At 36.5% G+C, this 22,538-nt stretch overlaps 1 protein-coding gene across 1 annotated transcript in view; it reads right to left on the bottom strand.

Annotated features, from left to right (window-relative positions):
- The window catches only part of LOC143252102 (choline O-acetyltransferase-like), a 278,304-nt gene that overhangs the window by 126,323 nt on the left and 129,443 nt on the right, over nucleotides 1-22,538 (bottom strand). Inside the window, 1 exon segment of the mRNA XM_076503733.1 lies at nucleotides 3,670-3,861. Coding sequence (XP_076359848.1) covers nucleotides 3,670-3,861 — 192 coding nt within the window.

The following is a 22,538-nucleotide window of genomic DNA, read 5'->3' as shown; positions in this document are numbered from 1 at the left end:
TTATTAAGCTTCCGCAAAGAGCGTGTAATTGATATATTCCCTTGTTTCAATTAAGATAAGGAATTAGATGGTAATGTCTTATAGTGATGTATTACAGAACGATTTATAGTGATGTATTACGGAATGCTTTATAGTGATGTATTACGGAACGCTTTATAGTGATGTATGACGGAACACTTTATAGTGATGTATTACGGAACGCTTTATAGAGATGTATTACGGAACGCTTTATAGTGATGTATTACGGAACGCTTTATAGTGATGTATTACGGAACGCTTTATAGAGATGTATTACGGAACGCTTTATAGTGATGTATTACGGAATGCTTTATAGTGATGCATTACGTAACGCTTTATAGAGATGTATTACGGAACGCTTTATAGTGATGTATTACGGAATGCTTTATAGTGATGTATTACAGAACGCTTTATAGTGATGTATTACGGAACGCTTTATAGTGATGTATTACGGAATGCTTTATAGTGATGTATGACGGAATGCTTTATAGTGATGTATTACGGAACGCTTTATAGTGATGTATTGCAGAACGCTTTATAGTGATGTATTACGGAACGCTTTATAGTGATGTATTACGGAACGCTTTATAGTGATTTATTGCAGAACGCTTTATAGAGATGTATTACGGAACGCTTTATAGAGATGTATTACGGAACGCTTTATAGTGATGTATTACGGAATGCTTTATAGTGATGTATTACAGAACGCTTTATAGTGATGTATTACAGAACGCTTTATAGTGATGTATTACGGAACGCTTTATAGATATGTATTACGGAACGCTTTATAGATATGTATTACGGAACGCTTTATAGTGATGTATTACAGAACGCTTTATAGTGATGTATTACGGAACGATTTATACATATGTATTACGGAACGCTTTATAGTGATGTATTACGGAATGCTTTATAGTGATGTATTACAGAACGCTTTATAGTGATGTATTACGGAATGCTTTATAGTGATGTATTACAGAACGCTTTATAGTGATGTATTACGGAACGCTTTATAGAGATGTATTACGGAACGCTTTATAGTGATGTATTACGGAACGCTTTATAGTGATGTATTACGGAACGCTTTATAGTGATGTATTACGGAACGCTTTATAGTGATGTATTACGGAACGCTTTATAGTGATGTATTACGGAACGCTTTATAGTGATGTATTGCAGAACGCTTTATAGTGATGTATTACGGAACGCTTTATAGTGATGTATTGCGGAACGCTTTATAGTGATGTATTACGGAACGCTTTATAGTGATGTATTACGGAACGCTTTATAGAGATGTATTACGGAACGCTTTATAGTGATGTATGACGGAACGCTTTATAGTGATGTATTACGGAATGCTTTATAGTGATGTATTACGGAACGCTTTATAGTGATGTATTACGGAATGCTTTATAGTGATGTATTACGGAACGCTTTATAGTGATGTATTACAGAACGCTTTATAGTGATGTATTACGGAACGCTTTATAGTGATGTATTACGGAATTTATAGTGATGTATTGCGGAATTTTATAGTGATGTATTACGGAACGCTTTATAGTGATGTATTACGGAACGCTTTATAGTGATGTATTACAGAACGCTTTATAGTGATGTATTACGGAATGCTTTATAGTGATGTATTACGGAACGCTTTATAGTGATGTATTGCAGAACGCTTTATAGAGATGTATTACGGAATGCTTTATAGTGATGTATTACAGAACGCTTTATAGTGATGTATTACGGAACGCTTTATAGTGATGTATTAAGGAACGCTTTATAGTGATGTATTACGGAACGCTTTATAGAGATGTATTACAAAACGCTTTATAGTGATGTATTACGGAAGCTTTATAGTGATGTATTACGGAACGCTTTATAGTGATGTATTACGGAATGCTTTATAGTGATGTATTACGGAACGCTTTATAGTGATGTATTACAGAACGCTTTATAGTGATGTATTACGGAACGCTTTATAGTGATGTATTACGGAACGCTTTATAGTGATGTATTACGGAACGCTTTATAGTGATGTATTACAGAACGCTTTATAGTGATGTATTACGGAACGCTTTATAGTGATGTATTACGGAACGCTTTATAGTGATGTATTACGGAACGCTTTATAGTGATGTATTGCAGAACGCTTTATAGAGATGTATTACGGAACGCTTTATAGTGATGTATGACGGAACACTTTATAGTGATGTATTACGGAATGCTTTATAGTGATGTATTACGGAACGCTTTATAGTGATGTATTGCAGAACGCTTTATAGTGATGTATTACGGAATGCTTTATAGTGATGTATTACAGAACGCTTTATAGTGAGGTATTACGGAACGCTTTATAGAGATGTATTACGGAACGCTTTATAGAGATGTATTACGGAACGCTTTATAGTGATGTATGACGGAACGCTTTATAGTGATGTATGACGGAACGCTTTATAGTGATGTATTACGGAACGCTTTATAGTGATGTATTGGAGAACGCTTTATAGAGATGTATTACGGAACGCTTTATAGTGATGTATTACGGAACGCTTTATAGTGATGTATTACGGAACGCTTTATAGCGATGTATTACGGAACGCTTTATAGTGATGTTTTACGGAACGCTTTATAGTGATGTTTTACGGAACGCTTTATAGTGATGTATTACGGAACGCTTTATAGTGATGTATTACAGAACGCTTTATAGTATGTATTACAGACGCTTGGAAAGCGTAGTTTATTACAAGAATGGACGTATTTACTTAGATAGGCATGAAATAGGTGATAAGCTATCCTGAACATTAGGTAAAGCACATGCGCATAATTGAAAATGTTTTTAAGATATAGCATGTTTTTGTTGTTCTTTTTTGTACTAATATATAAAGGGCACATGTTCAATATTGACAGTTACTGTTCATACAACACATAAAGTTAACTTTCAATGCATTGTATGGAAAGTTGTTAAATAGACACACATGATAACATTTATCTTTTTATTCAGGTTTTATTCTCGTTAATTCATTCATGTTGATCCATTAAATATTCTAAGTGACAGAACTGTCTTATTTACTATACGCTTCGACAGAAACATAAGACATGCTTTTTGTGAACTCCCAACATGTTTCATCGGGAGAATAAACTTTCCAATCTAAAGAAAACATAAATATACGTGATACTCCTTACATCAAGAACCTAACCCTAAATTAACATATAAATGTTAGATTATAGAGCAATCTATTCAGTTAAACACAGTTTTATTTACATTTGTGTGAGTTACTATTATACTTTGCTTGTTTGGCTTATGTTTACAGATTACCCACGTTATGTCACTGAAGGGTATCGAGCACCGGATTTTAAGATTCTGAGCAAGTGATGTAAACGTTTAAGTTAATAACCCTAGCAGGTGAAACTGCTTATAGTCGTATCATTATTAAGGTATAAGCATCTTCGAAAATGTTTATTTGAATCATTTTTAACGTTTTTGATGAACTTTAACATTGTAAGAGCAGTTTATAAAAAACTGTTGACCTTTCTGTTTAAAACTACATTTTGTTCATATACTTCCACATTAACAGGAAATAGATCAGCAAATATAATATATTGTTAGCTTCGTATTGCATCTCAAATGTTAATAACAACTCTCCTTACCCAGTTCTCCTGAGATTCAGCATGCTGTAGGAGTTCTTGTTGGAGGCGTTCTCCTTCACCACCGGGCCGAAGAAAGTCTTCTACTAAGCGACAGGTGTAGTCGTACTGTTGGCTGGGAACAACGGGCTTACAGCCGGCGAGATACCGAGTGAGAGTTACGGATAGCTCCGGAACGGGCATTCTTGGTAATACCTAATAAGTTTAACAATATAATGATTGTAAAAAAATGTTAGTGCTGAAATCATAAAATCATTTCAAAAAAAAAAGTAATTATTCCTGTTCTTGGTGTTATTGGCTATACCAAATTAATTAAACTGCTAAGAGTTTCGTTGTATTATTTAATCCGGTGATATTCTGTGATGCTCATAACTTGCATCTGTCCGATAGCTATCTAAAAGGGTGTGATAATTCATTACAGTGCTATTTGCTCTAATACAGCGCTGTTAATACGTGTAGTCTAGCAGAACGTCGGTGCGTTATTTCTTATTTGTAAAGTGTGATACTATTCAGTGCAATGTTATTTTGTTTTATTCATTTTGCTTAGCAATTTGCTTACTGTAAAACAGCGTTGTTGTTATGTAAAGTATGATATAACCTCAATGCGTTGTTACTTAGCTTGCTCTCTCTGTATACGTGTTTCATCTTCTTAGAATTAGCAAACAGGACTGATTCAGTTAGGAACCAAGTTTAGAAACTTTCTGTTTTACGTAGCTTAGCAACACTTCTAAACAACTACATGTACAAATCGAGTTACTAAACCAGTAAAGGTTTAAAATCAGCAGTCTGCCTTACCCTTACAGAGAATATATAGATCAGCAGTCTGCCTTACCCTTACAGAGAATATATAGAGAAGTAATTATTGGCCTCAAATACCGGAAAACAATTTTTATAACATTTATTTTAAAAACATTTCTCTAAATCACATTTTGTTGCTTGATCACCAAACAACACAAATTAATGGCTACTTTTTGCGTGCACGGGGAATAATAATGCTAAACAATATGAATTACATTTAATAGTTTAGCATAAAGCAAATAAAAACAATGGAATTGTATCAAGTACGTATATTTTATATGTATCAACTCTATATATTCAGGTAACAAGCAACATCTATTGATGGATACTTCTTCAAAGTGTATTAAAATCTGTATTCTGTATTTTTAGCAAAACTTTTTAGGCTATCGTCCATAACTCTAACTAGTGACGTGTTGGAACGTCAACAACTTACCATCCAACATACACATTAAAGGTTTGGCTTGTTTAGAATTTCACGCAGAGCTACTTGAGGACTATCTGCGCTACCCGTTCCTAATTTAGCAGTGTAAGTTTAGAGGGAAGGCAGTTAGCCATCACCACCCACCGCCAACCACACTAAAGTATATTTCTGTGGTTCTTATGACGCATGTTCAGCTTACAGTGGTTGTGTAATGTAATATTATGGATAGTTTAAAAACAGTAACTATGTAACAGTAACAGAAAATAACTATGTACGCATACGCTGGAACTGTGTACAAACATGTCAGGTTTACCAACACTGTCTAATAATGCGTATAAACTATCCTTTATATAACATTCTAGAGTAGAGTAATTCAACATCAGAGAATTACATACGTGAGATAATAGAGTGCTGGAATCATTCTGGTTTGACTTGATACTAGATAAATCTGTCACTGTGTTTTTTTTTTGTGTTTTTCTTATGGCAAAGCCACATCGGGCTATCTGCTCAGCCCACCGAGGGGAATTGAATCCCTTATTGTAGCGTTGTAAATCCGGAGACATACCGCTGTACTAGCGGGGGGCAAATCTGTCACCCTACATATGTTTCTTTTCAGAGAATCTAATTGAAGAACAGTTAATCAAACCTTAAAATGTTTAAGAAATCTGCGAAAATATTACAGTGAGTTAATTAAAACCAACAGCATTTTGTGCCTTCTTTGTTTTACTTCGCGTAATTCATGTATCATGTATTTTTGTTTATTTAAATAGAGTTTATCGTATATAATTTTTAAATATACCGTTGTTTTGTAAAATAGATAAGTATATATTATAGCATTAGACCACGTGAGGTAAAATTTTTGTTGGTGTTAAGCGCATGGATACGCAAACGGTTATCTATTCTTTTGGTCCCACCACATATATCGAAACTCTGTTTCTAGTAGTATAAGTCCGCAGACATACCACTGAGTGCACAGTTGAAGTTTAGCGGCTAACTTGTCCTCGTAATATTTAGTAAACTGCTTATTCTTTAGGCATTGTTGCAATCGCAATAATTTTGAAAGTTATAATGTAATTAATACTTGTTTTTTTTTCTTTGTGTAATAAACAAGATGGTATTAATCACGTGATATATTGTTCAATGAGTTACGTCTCTCCTTCCAGTGACACAACGTAAGTTAAGTCTGGAGGCTCATAAGGTTAAATACAATACAGGATTCTATCTATACACGTGGTAGACACATCGTTGACAGCGCATTGTGTAGTTTTGTGCTTAAGAACAAAAGAATAAACTGTGTCATGATATTGTATACATCAAAAGATCTACAAACAACTTATTTTATTTATAAAAAAAGCTTTTCTAAAAATTCTGCTACATGACAGTAATTACATGCTTTCAGGTTTGGCAGAATGCACTTTCTTAAGAATGGGTTCACTGCACAGGGTTGGTGGTTTAACATAAGATTGTTTGTCAAGTATGTTATCAGGCATGGATTCAAAAATGGGTCCACGCAGCTTAGCCTCCACCCTCACTTACCTGTCACTATGTTTCCCTCTAATTAATTACAAGCTATTCTAGTTATAGTAATAATGTGTCACGTAACACTCGTTGCAAGTCTTTTGTCACTTTAACTGACCTTACTAAGTAAGGTTTTCTATGTTATGGTACTAATGTTTTAATAAATATTAATAAGTAAAAAAGAGGATTCTGTGGTGTATTTTAGTTGGTAGATAGCTATCAATTTTTACGAGTACAAAACATATCAGAAGAGTTCGTAAATTGGTAATTTCGTATGTGAAATGTTTGAGATAAAGTTGTGTCTGAGGCGAGCAACTTATTTCAAAATCTCTCTGAGTGAAAGTCCTGAAAATCAGCCATTGATACTATTCATAAACACCTCTAATGAAATGAGCAAATTAACAAAATATAAAAAACAAACAAAAACAAACACTTGCCGTATAAGTAATTTTTATCTCACTTGTTAGGCTTACTAACTGCACATAATTATGGGTTTAAAATATTACATTTTGTCAAGAATGTGGATCACTGTATTTAGTTATATGTTTAACAAATGTTCGAATAGTAAGATCGAATGTGTATGATTATCATACTTTGTGTATGTTTATCATACTTTATCAATAATGGAAATGTCTGGACATGGTTGTAAGTTTGAAATATGAACTTTGTTGAGAGTGAAACTAACTGTGCATAGTTACCCGTCACAGTATACATATTTTTCAATAATGAGGTTAACCAAACTGACTTTAATGCTCGTCTTGTTTGGTTCCTTGAATCAAACAACCTCCTCTCGCCCACCCAGTGTGGGTTCCGTCGACAGCACTCCACCACAGACCACCTAATTCGTCTTGAAACATCTATCAGAGAAGCCTTTCTCAACCGCCAACATCTTGTATCAATATTCTTTGACATAGAGAAGGCTTACGACACAACATGGAGGTATGGCGTTTTGCGAGACCTCCATACATATGGGTTACGTGGCCATCTACCCATGTTTATTAAAAATTTTTTAATGGACAGGAGATTCCAGGTTCGTGTGGGTTCGACACTTTCCCGTTCTTTTGTACAGGAACTTGGAGTCCCTCAAGGATGTGTATTGAGTGTTACACTCTTCAGTATAAAGATAAATGCCATTACTGAACAACTCCCTCTCACTGTTGCGAATGGGCTGTATGTCGATGACTTTCACATCTCATGTCAGTCGTCAAACATGAGATATATTGAGCGGCAACTACAAACCGCCCTCAATTGTGTACGGAAGTGGACTATGGCGAACGGCTTTAATTTCTCTCTCTCCAAAACTGTGTGCATGCACTTTTGCCGTCGACGGGGTATTCACCCTGATCCTGAACTTCATATCGGTGGAGTTTTGCTGCCAGTTGTCCGGAGACCAAGTTCTTGGGGCTTATCTTTGATCGTAAACTGACCTTTATACCACACTTAAAGCAGCTTCGGGTCAAATGCACAAGAGCACTGAACATCCTCCGTGTTCTCTCTTCTACCAGTTGGGGGCAGATCGCTGTTCAATGTTAAAGGTATATCGTGCTCTTATTAGATCGAAACTCGATTATGGATCAATGGTCTATGGCTCTGCCAGATTCCTCAGCCTTAAAGATGCTGGACCCCGTTCATCACCAAGGACTTCGACTCTGCACTGGGGCTTTCCGTACCTCTCCAGTTCAAAGTATATACATTGAATCTCATGAACCTTCTCACACCTTCGCCGTTTGCAACTATCTTTACAATATACTACGAAACTTCATTTCCTTACCAAAGCATCCCACCTGGAAATGTGTTTTCCTTCCTCGGTGGGCAGTACTTTTTCAGAACAGACGATCTGTCATTGCTCCGTTTGGCCTTCGCATCCGGACGCAATTGGATGAATTGGGTCTGTCCTTGGATAACATTGCATGTTCCACAGGTCGGCCCATCCCACCATGGCTTATTACAGCCCCAAATGTGACCTTTCTTTCAGTCACCTAAAAAGGCAGATACTCCAGATTGGAAGTACCGTCTTTTATTCAATGAATATCTTTCAAACAATCATTCAGTTCCTATTTATACAGATGGTTCCAAATCAGGTAATTCAGTGGGCTCTGCTATGGTTTGCTATGGATCAGTAGTTGCACGCAGAATCCCTTCTACAGCTTCTGTGTTCACTGCTGAACTGTATGCCATATCTCTTGCCCTGGATCATATTGCAGCTGAGCAGTACTCCAACTGCACTATTTATACTGATTCGCTTAGTTCTATACTTGCCTTGGAATCGCTACACGTTGGCTCACATCCTATTCTCGCTGATATTCGTAACCGACTGGCCCGTTTCTCATTGCAGCTACTTCAATCCAGTTTTTCTGGATACCAGGCCATGTTGGTATTCGCGGAACGAGCTTGCAGACATGGCAGCTAAATATGTCTGCTTCAGCACCATCACTCCTATGCCTATTCCGTACATGGACTATGGTGTTATCTTCAAGGGTCGGCTCCGTGCCAGCTGGCAGTCCACTTGGAGTGAGCAACGTGACAACAAACTTTTTCAAATCAAACCCAAAATTGGACTTTGGCCATCTAGCTTCCGTAAAGTTCGGAAGGAGGAAGTTGTTCTCACTAGGCTACGCATTGGTCACAGTTTTTTAACTCATCATTTTCTTTTATCTGGAACTGATGCACCAATGTGTAATTTGTGTAACACTCTAATCACTATCAGCCACATTTTACTTTCTTGCCATCGTTACAATTCTCAACGACGGCAATATTTTAAACATATTTTTTCCCAGGGTCAATCTGTAACATTGGACAGAGTTATTGGTGATGGTGACTCTGTCCACCTTGATAATGTTTTTAATTTTTTAATGGCCATTAACCTTTTTAATCTCATTTAAGTGTTGCATGTTTATTCATTACACCTTTTTAATTGTGGTTCCTTTTTTACAGTTTTAATCTTTCTCCTTCAATTTGACATTGGACAATGGCCAGAACATTAAATAACTCGACACCAGGACTGGAAAGGCCAACTTCAGGTGACTAACGCTCCTGTTTGAACTATCCGTTTGAACTACTCGTTAGTCATCCTGGCGAGTTGTTATTATACTTTTACTGCATATCATTTCACACTTTTACTAATTAACTTTTTAAGTACTGGCCATATTGACTCATAACCCGGAACCAGGACTGGAAAGACCAACTTCAGGTGACTGACGGTGGTTTTATACTTACCTGTTAGTCTTCCTGGCGGGTTACGATCATTACCATTCTGCTACAGGTAGTTCTTTACAACCTTGTTGACTGGATGTCAACATTGGTTTTTACGCCATTTTCTGTCTTAATTGCCGTTTTGCTTCTATCTTCAATTACTTCTACAAATTTTACTCCATTTACTTGACTTTATCCTTTACTGGACATTTGGCTACTCATTATTACGATTTTGCGGGTGTCTTTTAAAACTTTACTTTCTTTTACATTTTGATAATAGCTGCTATGACACATAACCCAGAACCAGGACTGGAAAGGCCAACTTCAGGTGATTGACGGTGGTTCTTGAACTTACCTGTTAATCTTCCTGGCGGGTTATGATCATTACCTTTTTGCTAGAGTAAATACCTTACAACTTCTTATACTCTACCTTTTATCTTAACATTGTAGACTAGGTGTCAACATTGGTTTTATACTTTTTTGTTTTACCTTCAGTTCCATTTATGTCTATTACTACATTTATTTATTTATTTATTTTTTTTTTACATTTTTACCGAATGTCTGGCGCAGATAGCCTCGCTGCTTTGTGCCATAAAACACTAAATCAATCAATCAATCAATCAACCAAACTGACTACATATTTATAAGTGAAGAACGACAGTGACTGTACACAATCATAGGCTTAACTAACATAAGAATATCTGGCCATAGTTACATGTTTAACATAACATAATTATTGAACGAAATTGACAGCGCATTGTTATAGGTTTAGCATGCTTTGTTAATAATGGGGTTGGTTATATGGAGTTAAAGAATTATGATACATTTTTTTTACAAAAGTGTTACTGACTGTATGTTTACTGGTTGATAACAATGTGTTGTCATGAGTTGGAGTGACCCTACATGATTGTAAGTTCTAAGTAATAAGTTTTCAAGAATGGAAGTCTTATGTAAATATATATATTTAGTACTGTAGTGTCTGTCCGAGCGTTCTCTTTCTCCTGTTTGAAAAGCTGTGCACGCAGACAAAGCTCAACATTCACTTGTAAAACGAAAGAACAGGTATGAATAATGTTGACGTAATATTGTACTCGACGAATAGGATGTTCTACACTAAGTTGTTAGAACTTAATCACGCTATCACTCACACTTCAAGATGTGATGTAATTTAAATAATTAATGTATTTGTTGAGCAGCTTTAAGCATGACTGTAACGCTCAAAAATTACTTTTCGCGATAGAGTTATAAGTACCTCGGAGCTTTGGCTCTGAGTGAAACCAAGAGTGAATCACAACTAACCTTTTTAAATACGTGAAATAATAATTCGACTTGGTAGATTAACACAATCTTTTCTCGTTGTTGTGGACGGGTACTTTTGCTTGTCAGTGTATAATTAGGCTTAACATAACTTTCACTCTAATAAGTGATATTGACCCTATTGATTGGTCTGGCATGGCCAGGTGGTTAAAGCACTCAACTCCTAATCTGAGGGGCGCGGATTCAACTCCCCGTAGCACCAAATATGCTTGCCCTTTCAGCTGTGTGGGCGATGTAATGTGATAGTTAAACAATATATTTTGTTTTAATACCAAATATTTGGACCCTTGTTCTACTACAGGTACAACTGGACTTACATTATACCATTAATCACAATATGATAAGATTATTATTTTACTATCTGTTGTTTTCATACTTGGCCCGGCATGGCCAAGCGTGTTAAGGCGTGCGACTCGTAATCCCGTCGCGGCAAACATGCTCGCCCTTTCAGTCGTGAGGGTGTTACAATGTGACGGTCAATCCCACTATTCGTTGGTAAAAGAGTAGCTAAAGAGTTGGTGGTGGGTGGTGATGACTAGTCGCCTTCCCTCAAGTCTTACACTGCTGAATCAGGGACGGCTAGCGCAGATAGCCCTCGAGTAGCTTTGCGCGAAACTCAAAATAAACAAACAAAAACTGCTTAATTTACATATTACTATTGAAGGAGAACACCCATTTGTTAAGTAGTCTGAATAGAGACACGACAATCCTTGTTTTTCATTACTAGCTCAATGATTTACATCTATTGTCATTAAAAAATACTTCTCATAAGACATTAATATTAGAAATATCATACTTTAACACCTTATATTTTTTTAATCACTCTGTTAGTATTTTTAATGCTGAAAACTTATATAATAGTATTTCAACAACATTCAGGGCCGGCGCGATATGCATTTGCACAGCGTTGCACCTCAAGTAGCGCTAACCCTGACCACATTTGCACAGCGTTGCACCGCAAGTAGCGCTAACCCTGACCACATTTGCACAGCGTTGCACCTCAAGTAGCGCTAACCCTGACCACATTATGCCAACCGCATCCATTGCCAATGGGGCGTTTCGCTCAATAATCGCTTATCACACCGAGTAGGATACAAAAACACACAGTAGCATTCTGGAAACCATTTATGTGAACCATTCGTTACACTAACAGTTGTTGATTAGAATCATGCCTCGCCAATTTACAAAAATAGTTCATTATTCTATTGTATTAAACAGTCAGTTTTTATAATTACAAATTTTGTTTGAATTGTATATAGCTTTTCAGAATTACAAGCATGTTTTCCAAAAACTTAAACTTTACTTTACGTGTCTACAACTAACAACAGTTTTAACCAGTGTTCCGGCTCTTCCTTTTTTAAAATTCTCTCCCCATAACGTGTTTCCAAATTTTGGAGTTGACTGAAGGATGCTTATCAGCTCCTTCTCCCCATTCATTACGCGATAAAAGAACACATTATAAATACTGTCTCTCAGAATAAAACCCAGGTAACCAACCACATGGTGAATATGAGGATTTGTGTTCCGTTGCCAGAAAATCAGCTTCACAGTTTGGAGTCTTGGGCGCATTACAAGTGAGATATTTGATTCTTATTAATTGATTAGTATGGCCAAAGAGTTGTCGCAGGGTGCTATTAACTAGCTGCCTTTACTGAAGTCTAAATATAGTTCAAAGTTAGGAACGGCTAGGGACCAATAACACTTCTGGACCGTAACGCGAGTTTCCAAAGCAAGCAAATATAGACACTTTCTACATATAAGCCTGGGCCTGCATGGCCAGGTGGTTGAAGCACTCGACTCGTAATCCAAAGGTCACAGGTTCGAATCCCCGTCACACCAAACATGCCCGCCCTTTCAGCCGTGGGAGCATTATAATAATACAGTCAATCCCACTAGTCGTTGGTAAAAGAGTAGCCCAAGAGTTGGCGGTGGGTGATGATGACTAGTTGCCTTCCCTAAATTAGGGACGGTTAGCGCAGATAGCTCACGAGTGGTTTCGCGCAAAATTGAAACAAACCATACAAACCTATATACGTTTATATGTAGTGTGCCAGTCTCAGTTTCACTATCTCTTTGTTAATTTAAGTCCTAACTTAATCAGAATGTACTAAGATTCATTCTGTGAAGAACAATAGGATACTTTTCTTGAACAGAAGTAGTTTTAAGATGCGACAATTATATATGTACATTACTATGTTAGAAATCTGAGTGTTTTATTAACCATCATTGTATATTTATGTTTTATGCCCTTCGTTCATAATTTAATTACTTCTATTTACGAATATAATAACTCTATTTGAATTGTACAGAAGCATACTGCTTAAAATGGTTAGTGTGTTGCCTTTGTTTCCATAATCAATACAAGTTTCACCTTTCGATACAAGGCTTGTACTTTACTAAGTAAAAATGAAGGATAATATCATTTTATATTCTGGCTTCTTCCTTTTCGGGACCCGGCATGGCCAAGCGTGTTAAGGGGTGCGACTCATAATCTGAGGGTCGCGGGTTCGCATCCCTGTCGCGCCAAACATGCTTGCCCTCTCAGCCGTGGGGGCGTTATAATGTTACGGTCAATCCCACTATTCGTTGGTAAAAGAGTAGCCCAAGAGTTGGTGGTGGGTGGTGATGACTAGCTGCCTTCCCTCAAGTCTTACACTGCTAAATTAGGGACGGCTACCACAGATAGCCCTTAAGTAGCTTTGTGCGAAATTCAAAAACAAACAAACAAACTTCCTTTTCGGGTTGGTTTTCTGAGATGTTTAGCGACCTTGATATCTAAAAGTCCCATTGTACTTTGAACATTTTCTATAACGCTATATAACAATATTTTTAATTTTTCTTTGTTCCTAGACAGAAAGTGTTATTTCCCACAGACTAAAATATCTCTTACTTACATGTGGTAGGTTTATCAGTATACTAGAGTGACCTTGAACTGGGCTTGGTGTGATACATGTGGTAATTTCTGAACATATAATTTGTTTGATTTTGTTGCCGGAAAGACAAGAATGATGTTGGATACTTGATAAACAGACTTGAGACTTACTGATGTAAAACCTGATGTGGTCTTGCTGTTTGTGTTGGTAGAAATTCAATAATTCTAACAGAAACATATTTAGTCATCCTAGAAGATTATGTATGTTAGTTTATGACCCTGTGGTGAACTCTGTGTTCGTTTTTCTTTGTACAGTAGCTTAACCTTATGACCAATGAATGGTTTATCAGCATATTTGTCTTGTATCCCGTATGTGCTTGTAGCAAATCTCAGCTTTCCATCAGCGAGTAGTACATCTAGTACAACAAAAATCATCTTCCCTTATTTGGTTTATGTAGTATTAGTTTGTGGTCAGAAAGTAGATCATTACTAAGTTTGTGCCCCATCCCTTAGGTACTTCTGGTAGTATTAGTTTGTGGTCACAAAGTAGATCATTACTAAGTTTGTGCCCCATCCCTTAGGTACTTCTGGTAGTATTAGTTTGTGGTCAGAAAGTAGATCATTACTAAGTTTGTGCCCCATCCCTTAGGTACTTCTGGTAGTATTAGTTTGTGGTCAGAAAGTAGATCATTACTAAGTTTGTGCCCCATCCCTTAGGTACTTCTGGTAGACTTATTTGTGGTTAGAAAGTAGATCATTACTGAGTTTGTGCCCCATCCCTTAGGTACTTCTGGTAGACTTATTTGTGGTTAGACATTACTAAGTTTGTGCCCCATCCCTTAGGTACTTCTGGTAGACTTATTTGTGGTTAGAAAGTAGATCATTACTAAGTTTGTGCCCCATCCCTTAGGTTCTTCTGGTAGACTTAGTTTGTGGTCAGAAAGTAGATCATTACTGAGTTTGTGCCCCATCCCTTAGGTACTTCTGGTAGACTTATTTGTGGTTAGAAAGTAGATCATTACTAAGTTTGTGCCCCATCCCTTAGGTACTTCTGGTAGACTTATTTGTGGTTAGAAAGTAGATCATTACTAAGTTTGTGCCCCATCCCTTAGGTTCTTCTGGTAGACTTAGTTTGTGGTCAGAAAGTAGATCATTACTAAGTTTGTGCCCCATCCCTTAGGTACTTCTGGTAGACTTATTTGTGGTTAGAAAGTAGATCATTACTGAGTTTGTGCCCCATCCCTTAGGTACTTCTGGTAGACTTAGTTTGTGGTCAGAAAGTAGATCATTACTAAGTTTGTGCCCCATCCCTTAGGTACTTCTGGTAGACTTATTTGTGGTTAGAAAGTAGATCATTACTGAGTTTGTGCCCCATCCCTTAGGTACTTCTGGTAGACTTAGTTTGTGGTCAGAAAGTAGATCATTACTAAGTTTGTGCCCCATCCCTTAGGTACTTCTGGTAGACTTAGTTTGTGGTCAGAAAGTAGATCATTACTACGTTTGTTCCCCATCCCTTAGGTACTTCTGGTAGACTTAGTTTGTGGTAAGAGAGCAGATCACTACCAAGTTTGTTCCATATCCACTGTGTATTTCTACCAACACGCCTACTACACAAACATAAATGATTGTATTTTCAGAATTCAGAGTGTCTACAACAGGTTATAAACATTTGATTTTCGATTTTCATTTTCCATAATTTTATTTTGTTTCTGGCCCCATTCTTGTTGTTGTTTTCTGGTACATAATTATTGAATTAGGGCAACATAATCACTTCTCTAGCAATTTTCGACTTTCTGTTTAAATTTCTGTTTTATGATTTAATATTTTTTAAAGTCTGATCCATTTTTTAGTTACGTTCAAATTTGTTAATTCTTGAGAATTTGACTTTGGTTCATTTTTATATTTCTTTAAATCATGCTATATTCAGGCGTAGTTTAATGATTAGAAAATCGGACTGTGAATAAAAGGGTGTAGGGTTCGAGATGTCATAGTTTCAACTGTGAACAGTGGGTGTTTTTAAATATAATATTAAATTTCTTTATTAGATCAAAGTACTTTTAAAGCCATTATAGCGTTGGAGGAATGCTGATTGGCTACCTTTTATCTGGTCAGTAGTTCAAATTATGGACGGTTAGCTGTGCCTGAACTCCAGTGTAATTTTACACAAATTTTAGTGTAATTTTATCCCTCTTTCTGTTCCTACGTTTTCAACACCATAATGTATAATTTTTTACTTTGGTGTTTCACTATATCTATAGATTTTCAACTTCAAATATACTTTCCAAACTAATAATCATACATAAATCAATAGGGTGTGGCTTGTTTACAGTTTCGCGCAAAGCTACACGAGCTTTGAATTTTGCACAGAGCTACTCAAGGGCTATCTGTGCTAGCCGTCCCTAATTTAGCCGTGTTAGGCTAACGGGAAGGCAGCTAGTCATCACCACCCACCGCCAACTCTTGGGCCACTTTTTAACTAACGAATAGTGGGATTCACCATCACATCATAACTCTCCCACCGCTGAAATGGCGAGCATGTTTGGTGTGACGAAGATAAGAAACCGCGACCATCGGATTACGATTCGAGTACCTTAACACCCTGGTCATGCCGGGTCATTTAATTTATGTATAAATACCTCGATGAATAAACTATTAAACAAAATACAACAACTGTAGTTGGATAATTTAAGAGTTAGAATTGAATATGTTTCGTAATAAAACTCCTTTACTATCATATGTACCCTGTATTTGTTATTTAGTTTTTTACTTGTAGTTATCCCTAGAGACAGCATATCCTAAAATTAAAATGAATCTGATTTGTTTCTTAATCAGGATGTAGATCGTTTATATGAAACGATAAGCTTTCTTTTTTCCTTCACTGTCGGCCCGGCATGGCCAAGCGTGCTAAGGCGTTCGACTCGTAATCAGAGGGTCGCGGGTTCGAATCCCGGTCGCACCAAACATGCTTGCCCTCCCAGCCGTGGGGGCGTTATAATGTGACGGTCAGTCCCACTATTCGTTGATAAAATAGTAGCCCAAGAGTTGGCGGTGGGTGGTGATGACTAGCTGCCTTCCCGTTAGCCTAACACTGCTAAATTAGGGACGGCTAACACAGATAGCCCTTGAGTAGCTTTGTGCAAAATTCAAAAACAAACAAACCTGCACAGTTTTTTTTAATTATTTCGAAGCTTTTACATTTTACCTTGTTGTAACTGAGTTGGTTTGTTATATTCATTATCGTATTTAAGTAAAGTCGAATAAATTAAATTGTAATGTCAATAATTTTAAAACTTAATAGTTTTTATTGAACACAAAATATAATCCGATTTTTAAGGTAGGTATTCAGACTAATAATGCCGGTTTACTAAAAAAAGCATATAATCGGAGATTGAGCTCTACAGGGAAATCTAAACTTGAAACCTAATTGCATTATTCTCTGCAATTTTCAAAACTTTTCATGTTTTATGAGACGATTGTCTGAAACAATATATCCGATTATTTGAAGGTTTCATGTATTTGACCTTTATCTTAGATCTATGAGCCATGTGTCCAAACTTGTGATACACTTATAGTAATATGAAGAAAAAATTATATAACAATATGTTTGTTTTGAATTTCGTGCAAAACTACTCTAGGGCTATCTGCGCTAGCCGTCCCTAATTTAGCAGTGTAAGACTAGACGGAAGACATTCATCAACCACCCACCGCCAACTCTTGGGCCACTCTTTTACCAACGAATAGTGGGATTTATCTTTACTTTATAACGCTCCCACGGCTGAAAAGGCGAGCATGGTTGGTGTGACAGGGATTCGAACCCGCTACCCTCAGATTACGAGTCGGATAACAATATCTCAAGTATATTTTTAGGCGTATACTTCTCTGCCTCATAATCAAATAAATTGTTATTTATTGTAATTTAAATCACATGAAAAGTTATCATCCGTATATAACTTTATTTTCTTTTATGTTCTTCCTTCTATAATTTGGGCAACTGCTAAGTTTATGGACATACAAAGCTGAGATCTGACGCTCATTTTACGGCGGTAGACAATACACAGATGGTCCCTTGTGTAGTTTTACCAAAAACAAATATTTATAATATTAGCGATATTCCCGGTTTGATTACCTTTGTTACTACATTGGTAAAACATATTAATGGGAAAATACGTATGAATGTCATTAAGTTGTAATACAATTTATCCCTTTATTATTTATATATATAAAGAAGTAACAACTGTAAGTTATGCTATTGCAACGTTTATCACTAATTTAAATATGTCGCACCAAACATGCTCGCCTTTTCAGCCGTGGGGGCGTTATAATGTGACAGTCAATTCCACTATTCGTTTGTAAAAGAGTAGCCCAAGAGTTGGCGGTAGGTGGTGATGACTAGTTGCCTTCCCTCTATTCTTACACTGCTAAATTAGCGACGGCTAGCTTTGCGCAAAATTCAACACAAACAAACGAGTTAATACTTTTTGAAATCACATTTCATGTTCAAAATATTTATATAGAATCTTCTCGCACAATAGAAACTTTATATTTCTAATTTTGTTATTTATTCTACGAACACAAATGTAATTTTCATGACAGTGCGAGTTAAATTCGAGTATCTGATGAGAAACTAGTAAGACAATTATAACAGTAATTATTTTATAATTTTCATCGTTAGAGTAACACGATTTAAATTTGGAACTTATTCTAAAAATTAAGGTGCTCATAATTAAAGTTTGAAAAACACTGGTTTTTGTGTTGCCTTTGTTATCAACGTCTCAATATGTCGAAACAACTGGCATATTTATTATATCGCTCTTTTATTTCCCAGTTGTCTTTCCAAGTGTTTATGCTGTCATTTACTATCTGCTACTTTATATCAGAAGTTGTGAATTTCTCAATTGGTGCTCGATAGCTGTGTCTTTGTTCTCATTCTGGCCTCTACCAATTTATTAAGGCTTAACTTGTCAAGCAAACATCGGCTTTGCAGCCCACAGAAAAGAATAGCGAGTCAGCCGTCGTAATTTGATTATGAGCACAAGGAAAGAACGTTGTGAGATCCTGCCACCTGCGTTCCGTTTCATGGGGACGAGATTAGAGACTATGATCTCAGCGGCCTGCAAAGTACGTGGATCAGTGAGATGACGCAATCCCTGATGGCGTTCGCGGAGAGTTGATCCTAGGATCTGGTCATTTCGTGCTGGATCAGAATGGAACATGTACATATCTCACTTGTCATCATTTAGATGTCTGAAACACGACATTTCACTTCCTTAAATTAACCAGATCTAGCTTTTGTTGTACCGAAGGTTTGGTTTTTGAATTTTGTTTGTTTAGAATTGAGCACAAAGCTACGCAATGGGTTATCTGTGCTCCGCTCATCACGGGTATCGAAACACGGTTTTCAGCGGTGTGATTCCGCAGATATTAAAACTGTGTCACTGGGGTGCAAATATTATTATTATTTCGAGAAATTTTACCAATAAATCTGTTAATTAAGAAAAATAATCGTAAACAAGATATTTGAATAAATACGAGCACACGTTATTTATTACTTTCGAATAAATAAAAACGTACATAGACGAACTAACACGTGTTACTTACGACTACTTTCTCTAGTTGTCATGTTATCATGCCTTTCACGTAGTGGTGAGTAATCCTAGTGGTGAACCTTATTATCTACACGTCGCCTATACACAAGTAGTAAGAGGTATTGTCTTCAAAACAATATTATATTTTTGTTGGCTTAAGTCCCATGGATTGTGGTATTCATACAGTGTTTATATAAAATACATTTTGGCTTATTTGGCTCAGCGAAAATGTTATGTGAGGAAGAAAAACCATACAATTTGAAATTTAGTAATCATTGCAGAATAAATTCGAAATATAAGACAAGCCTATTTCCCTTTTATGGTTTGCACCAGTGGTACTGATTAACTTTAGTTTCCACTATATCATGAAATAAAATGGTACTCTCAGTTGTGGTGCCTTTAAAATATAGTTCCCGTTTTATCCTATATTCAGGTGACACTCTAAACTGTGGTATTGTTAAGGTTATAAAATGATTTTATATAACCATTCAATGGGTATCAGTATGTAAAAAATAAACATGAGAAGTTTCAGGAATCTATATAAATATGACAGTACTGTGTTTTGTCTGTCTAGTTTCGCAGGGTGTGGATGAATCTTAACATAAATCTATATAAATATGACAGTACTGTGTTTTGTCTGTCTAGTTTCGCAGGGTGTGGATGAATCTTAACATAAATCTATATAAATATGACAGTACTGTGTTTTGTCTGTCTAGTTTCGCAGGGTGTGGATGAATCTTAACATAAATCTATATAAATATGACAGTACTGTGTTTTGTCTGTCTAGTTTCACAGGGTGTGGATGAATCTTAACATAAATCTATATAAATATGACAGTACTGTGTTTTGTCTGTCTAGTTTCGCAGGGTGTGGATGAATCTTAACATAAATTTATATAAATATGACAGTACTGTGTTTTTTATGTCTAGTTTCACAGGGTGTGGATGAATCTTAACATAAATCTATATAAATATGACAGTACTGTGTTTTGTCTGTCTAGTTTCGCAGGGTGTGGATGAATCTTAACATAAATCTATATAAATATGACAGTACTGTGTTTTGTCTGTTTAGTTTCGCAGGGTGTGGATGAATCTTAACATAAATCTATATAAATATGACAGTACTGTGTTTTGTCTGTCTAGTTTCGCAGGGTGTGGATGAATCTTAACATAAATCTATATAAATATGACAGTACTGTGTTTTGTCTGTCTAGTTTCGCAGGGTGTGGATGAATCTTAACATAATTGTTAACATGCAGTTGTTTTTTTTCTCAATTTTGCGGTTTTTATAGGCATTTTTACTACTGCTTCACACTTTTTTGATGGGTGTTCTCGAAAGTTAGCATGAAAACGTGTTGGGTCTATAGGGATATACGTACACATTTTCAATTGTACGTTTTACGGTTTTTACCATTTCTTTGCGTCATGTTAATGAATCTTCATCAAAATTGGTACGAATTTACATTAGATTCATGCAGGGGTACATTAAAATTTTCGGTTTTACATTTTCTGTTTTTTGGGGCATTTTTTACCACTAATTCATCTCTTATACATGGATCTTCCTCAAATGTGATATAGAGTTTTATTAGGCCCATGTTTACCTAATACGAATTATTAAGTTAAGTAGAATACGAGTGAAGAGAGGCCACGTGGTCCCCAGATAACCACATTATAAAAACTTAAAACATGATTCTTTACTATCATCCAACAAAGTAATAAGTTGATTAGTGGACTTTAAAATTCTACACAGTTCCATGTATGTCTTTATATTGGTTCCGATGTATTTACAGATTTGTATTACATTATGTAACACAAACTTTGTTCCTGGATAGTGTGTGTTATTTCTTAATTGCTTATGTTGTAGAAGTACAGAAAATGGCCATTATTCCTTTCAAACTTTGCTTTTGTGACCTGGATAATGAAATTTAGAAATTAACCTATTTTCTATGTAAAAGTGGGCAAATTTGCACATTTTCATTCACATAAAACAACATATGAATCAAGATTTACATGTATTTATACTAGAGTTATACAAAAATGAACAAAAATGTTTAGAAGTGAGTAGTTCTTCGAGATTTGCGACTGTAATGTAAATAATTTTCACGTATCAGCCCCCAAATAAAGTCTCCCATTATGTTTTTGTAAAACGCTCCTTGGTAGCGGCGTTCAAAGTCCAGTATATCTTGGTGGAAGCGCTCGCCTTGCTCCTCTGAGTATGCACCCATGTTCTCCTTGAATTTATCAAGATGAGCGTCAAGGATATGGACTTTGAGGGACATCCTGCAGCCCACTTTGTTGTTGTTCTTCACCAGAGCCTCAACCAGTTCCACATAATTTTTGGCCTTGTGATTGCCCAAGAAGCCCCGAATCACTGCAACAAAGGTGCCCTAAGCTTTTTTTTCTTCCCACTGAGCTTCTTGGAGAATTTTGTGCACTCTAGGATTTTCTTTATTTGTGGTCCAACGAAGACACCAGCTTTGACCCTTGCTTCAGACAGCTTAGGAAAGATGTCTCGAAGGTACTTGAAGGCTGCAGACTCCAGATCAAGAGCTGTGACAAGCTGTTTCATAAAACCCACAGAGAACTCGGTCCGTTGTGGCCAGTGCTTTCTGTTGTAGTGCGCTGCGGTGTCCCTGTTGCTCAAAAGGCAAAGGTAACAGGAAAATTTGGCAAAGCCTTCTTGGAGACCCATCACGAATACCACCATTTTGAAATCTCCCATAACCTCCCAGCGATACTCATCATACTTCAAGGCTTCTAGCAAGGTCTTGACATTGTTGTATTCCTCTTTGTGATGCACCGAATGAGTCAGAGAAAGAGAAGTATACTTACTCCCGTTATGGAGCAGCACAACTTTGAGGCCACTGGATGCGTATGGAGAATGCTTGCAGCTTCTTGATGCCATCGTGTCTATGTGTTCACTTAGGCCGCTAAAACTAAACTGAGGTGGTGAGTGGTGAGCTCCTATATATATATATATATATTACTATGGAAAGTTCTAGAAAATTCTCGTAAGTTGTACAACATTCTAGAAAGTTCTTGAAAATTCTCTATCAACTACTCAGCACTGAATCTATCTGGAATGTTCTGGAAAATGGATAAATTTCAAAATTTCATTTCCCAGGTCGCATGAGGTCTTTTCCTCTTCCTTCAAGCATAAACAATTGAGA

Source organism: Tachypleus tridentatus, chromosome 6 (genome assembly GCF_004210375.1).
Source record: "Tachypleus tridentatus isolate NWPU-2018 chromosome 6, ASM421037v1, whole genome shotgun sequence".
In the NCBI taxonomy this organism is placed as follows: domain Eukaryota; kingdom Metazoa; phylum Arthropoda; class Merostomata; order Xiphosura; family Limulidae; genus Tachypleus; species Tachypleus tridentatus.
The sequence above is the reverse complement of the archived record's forward strand: the minus strand, read 5'-3'. Positions and strand labels throughout refer to the sequence as shown.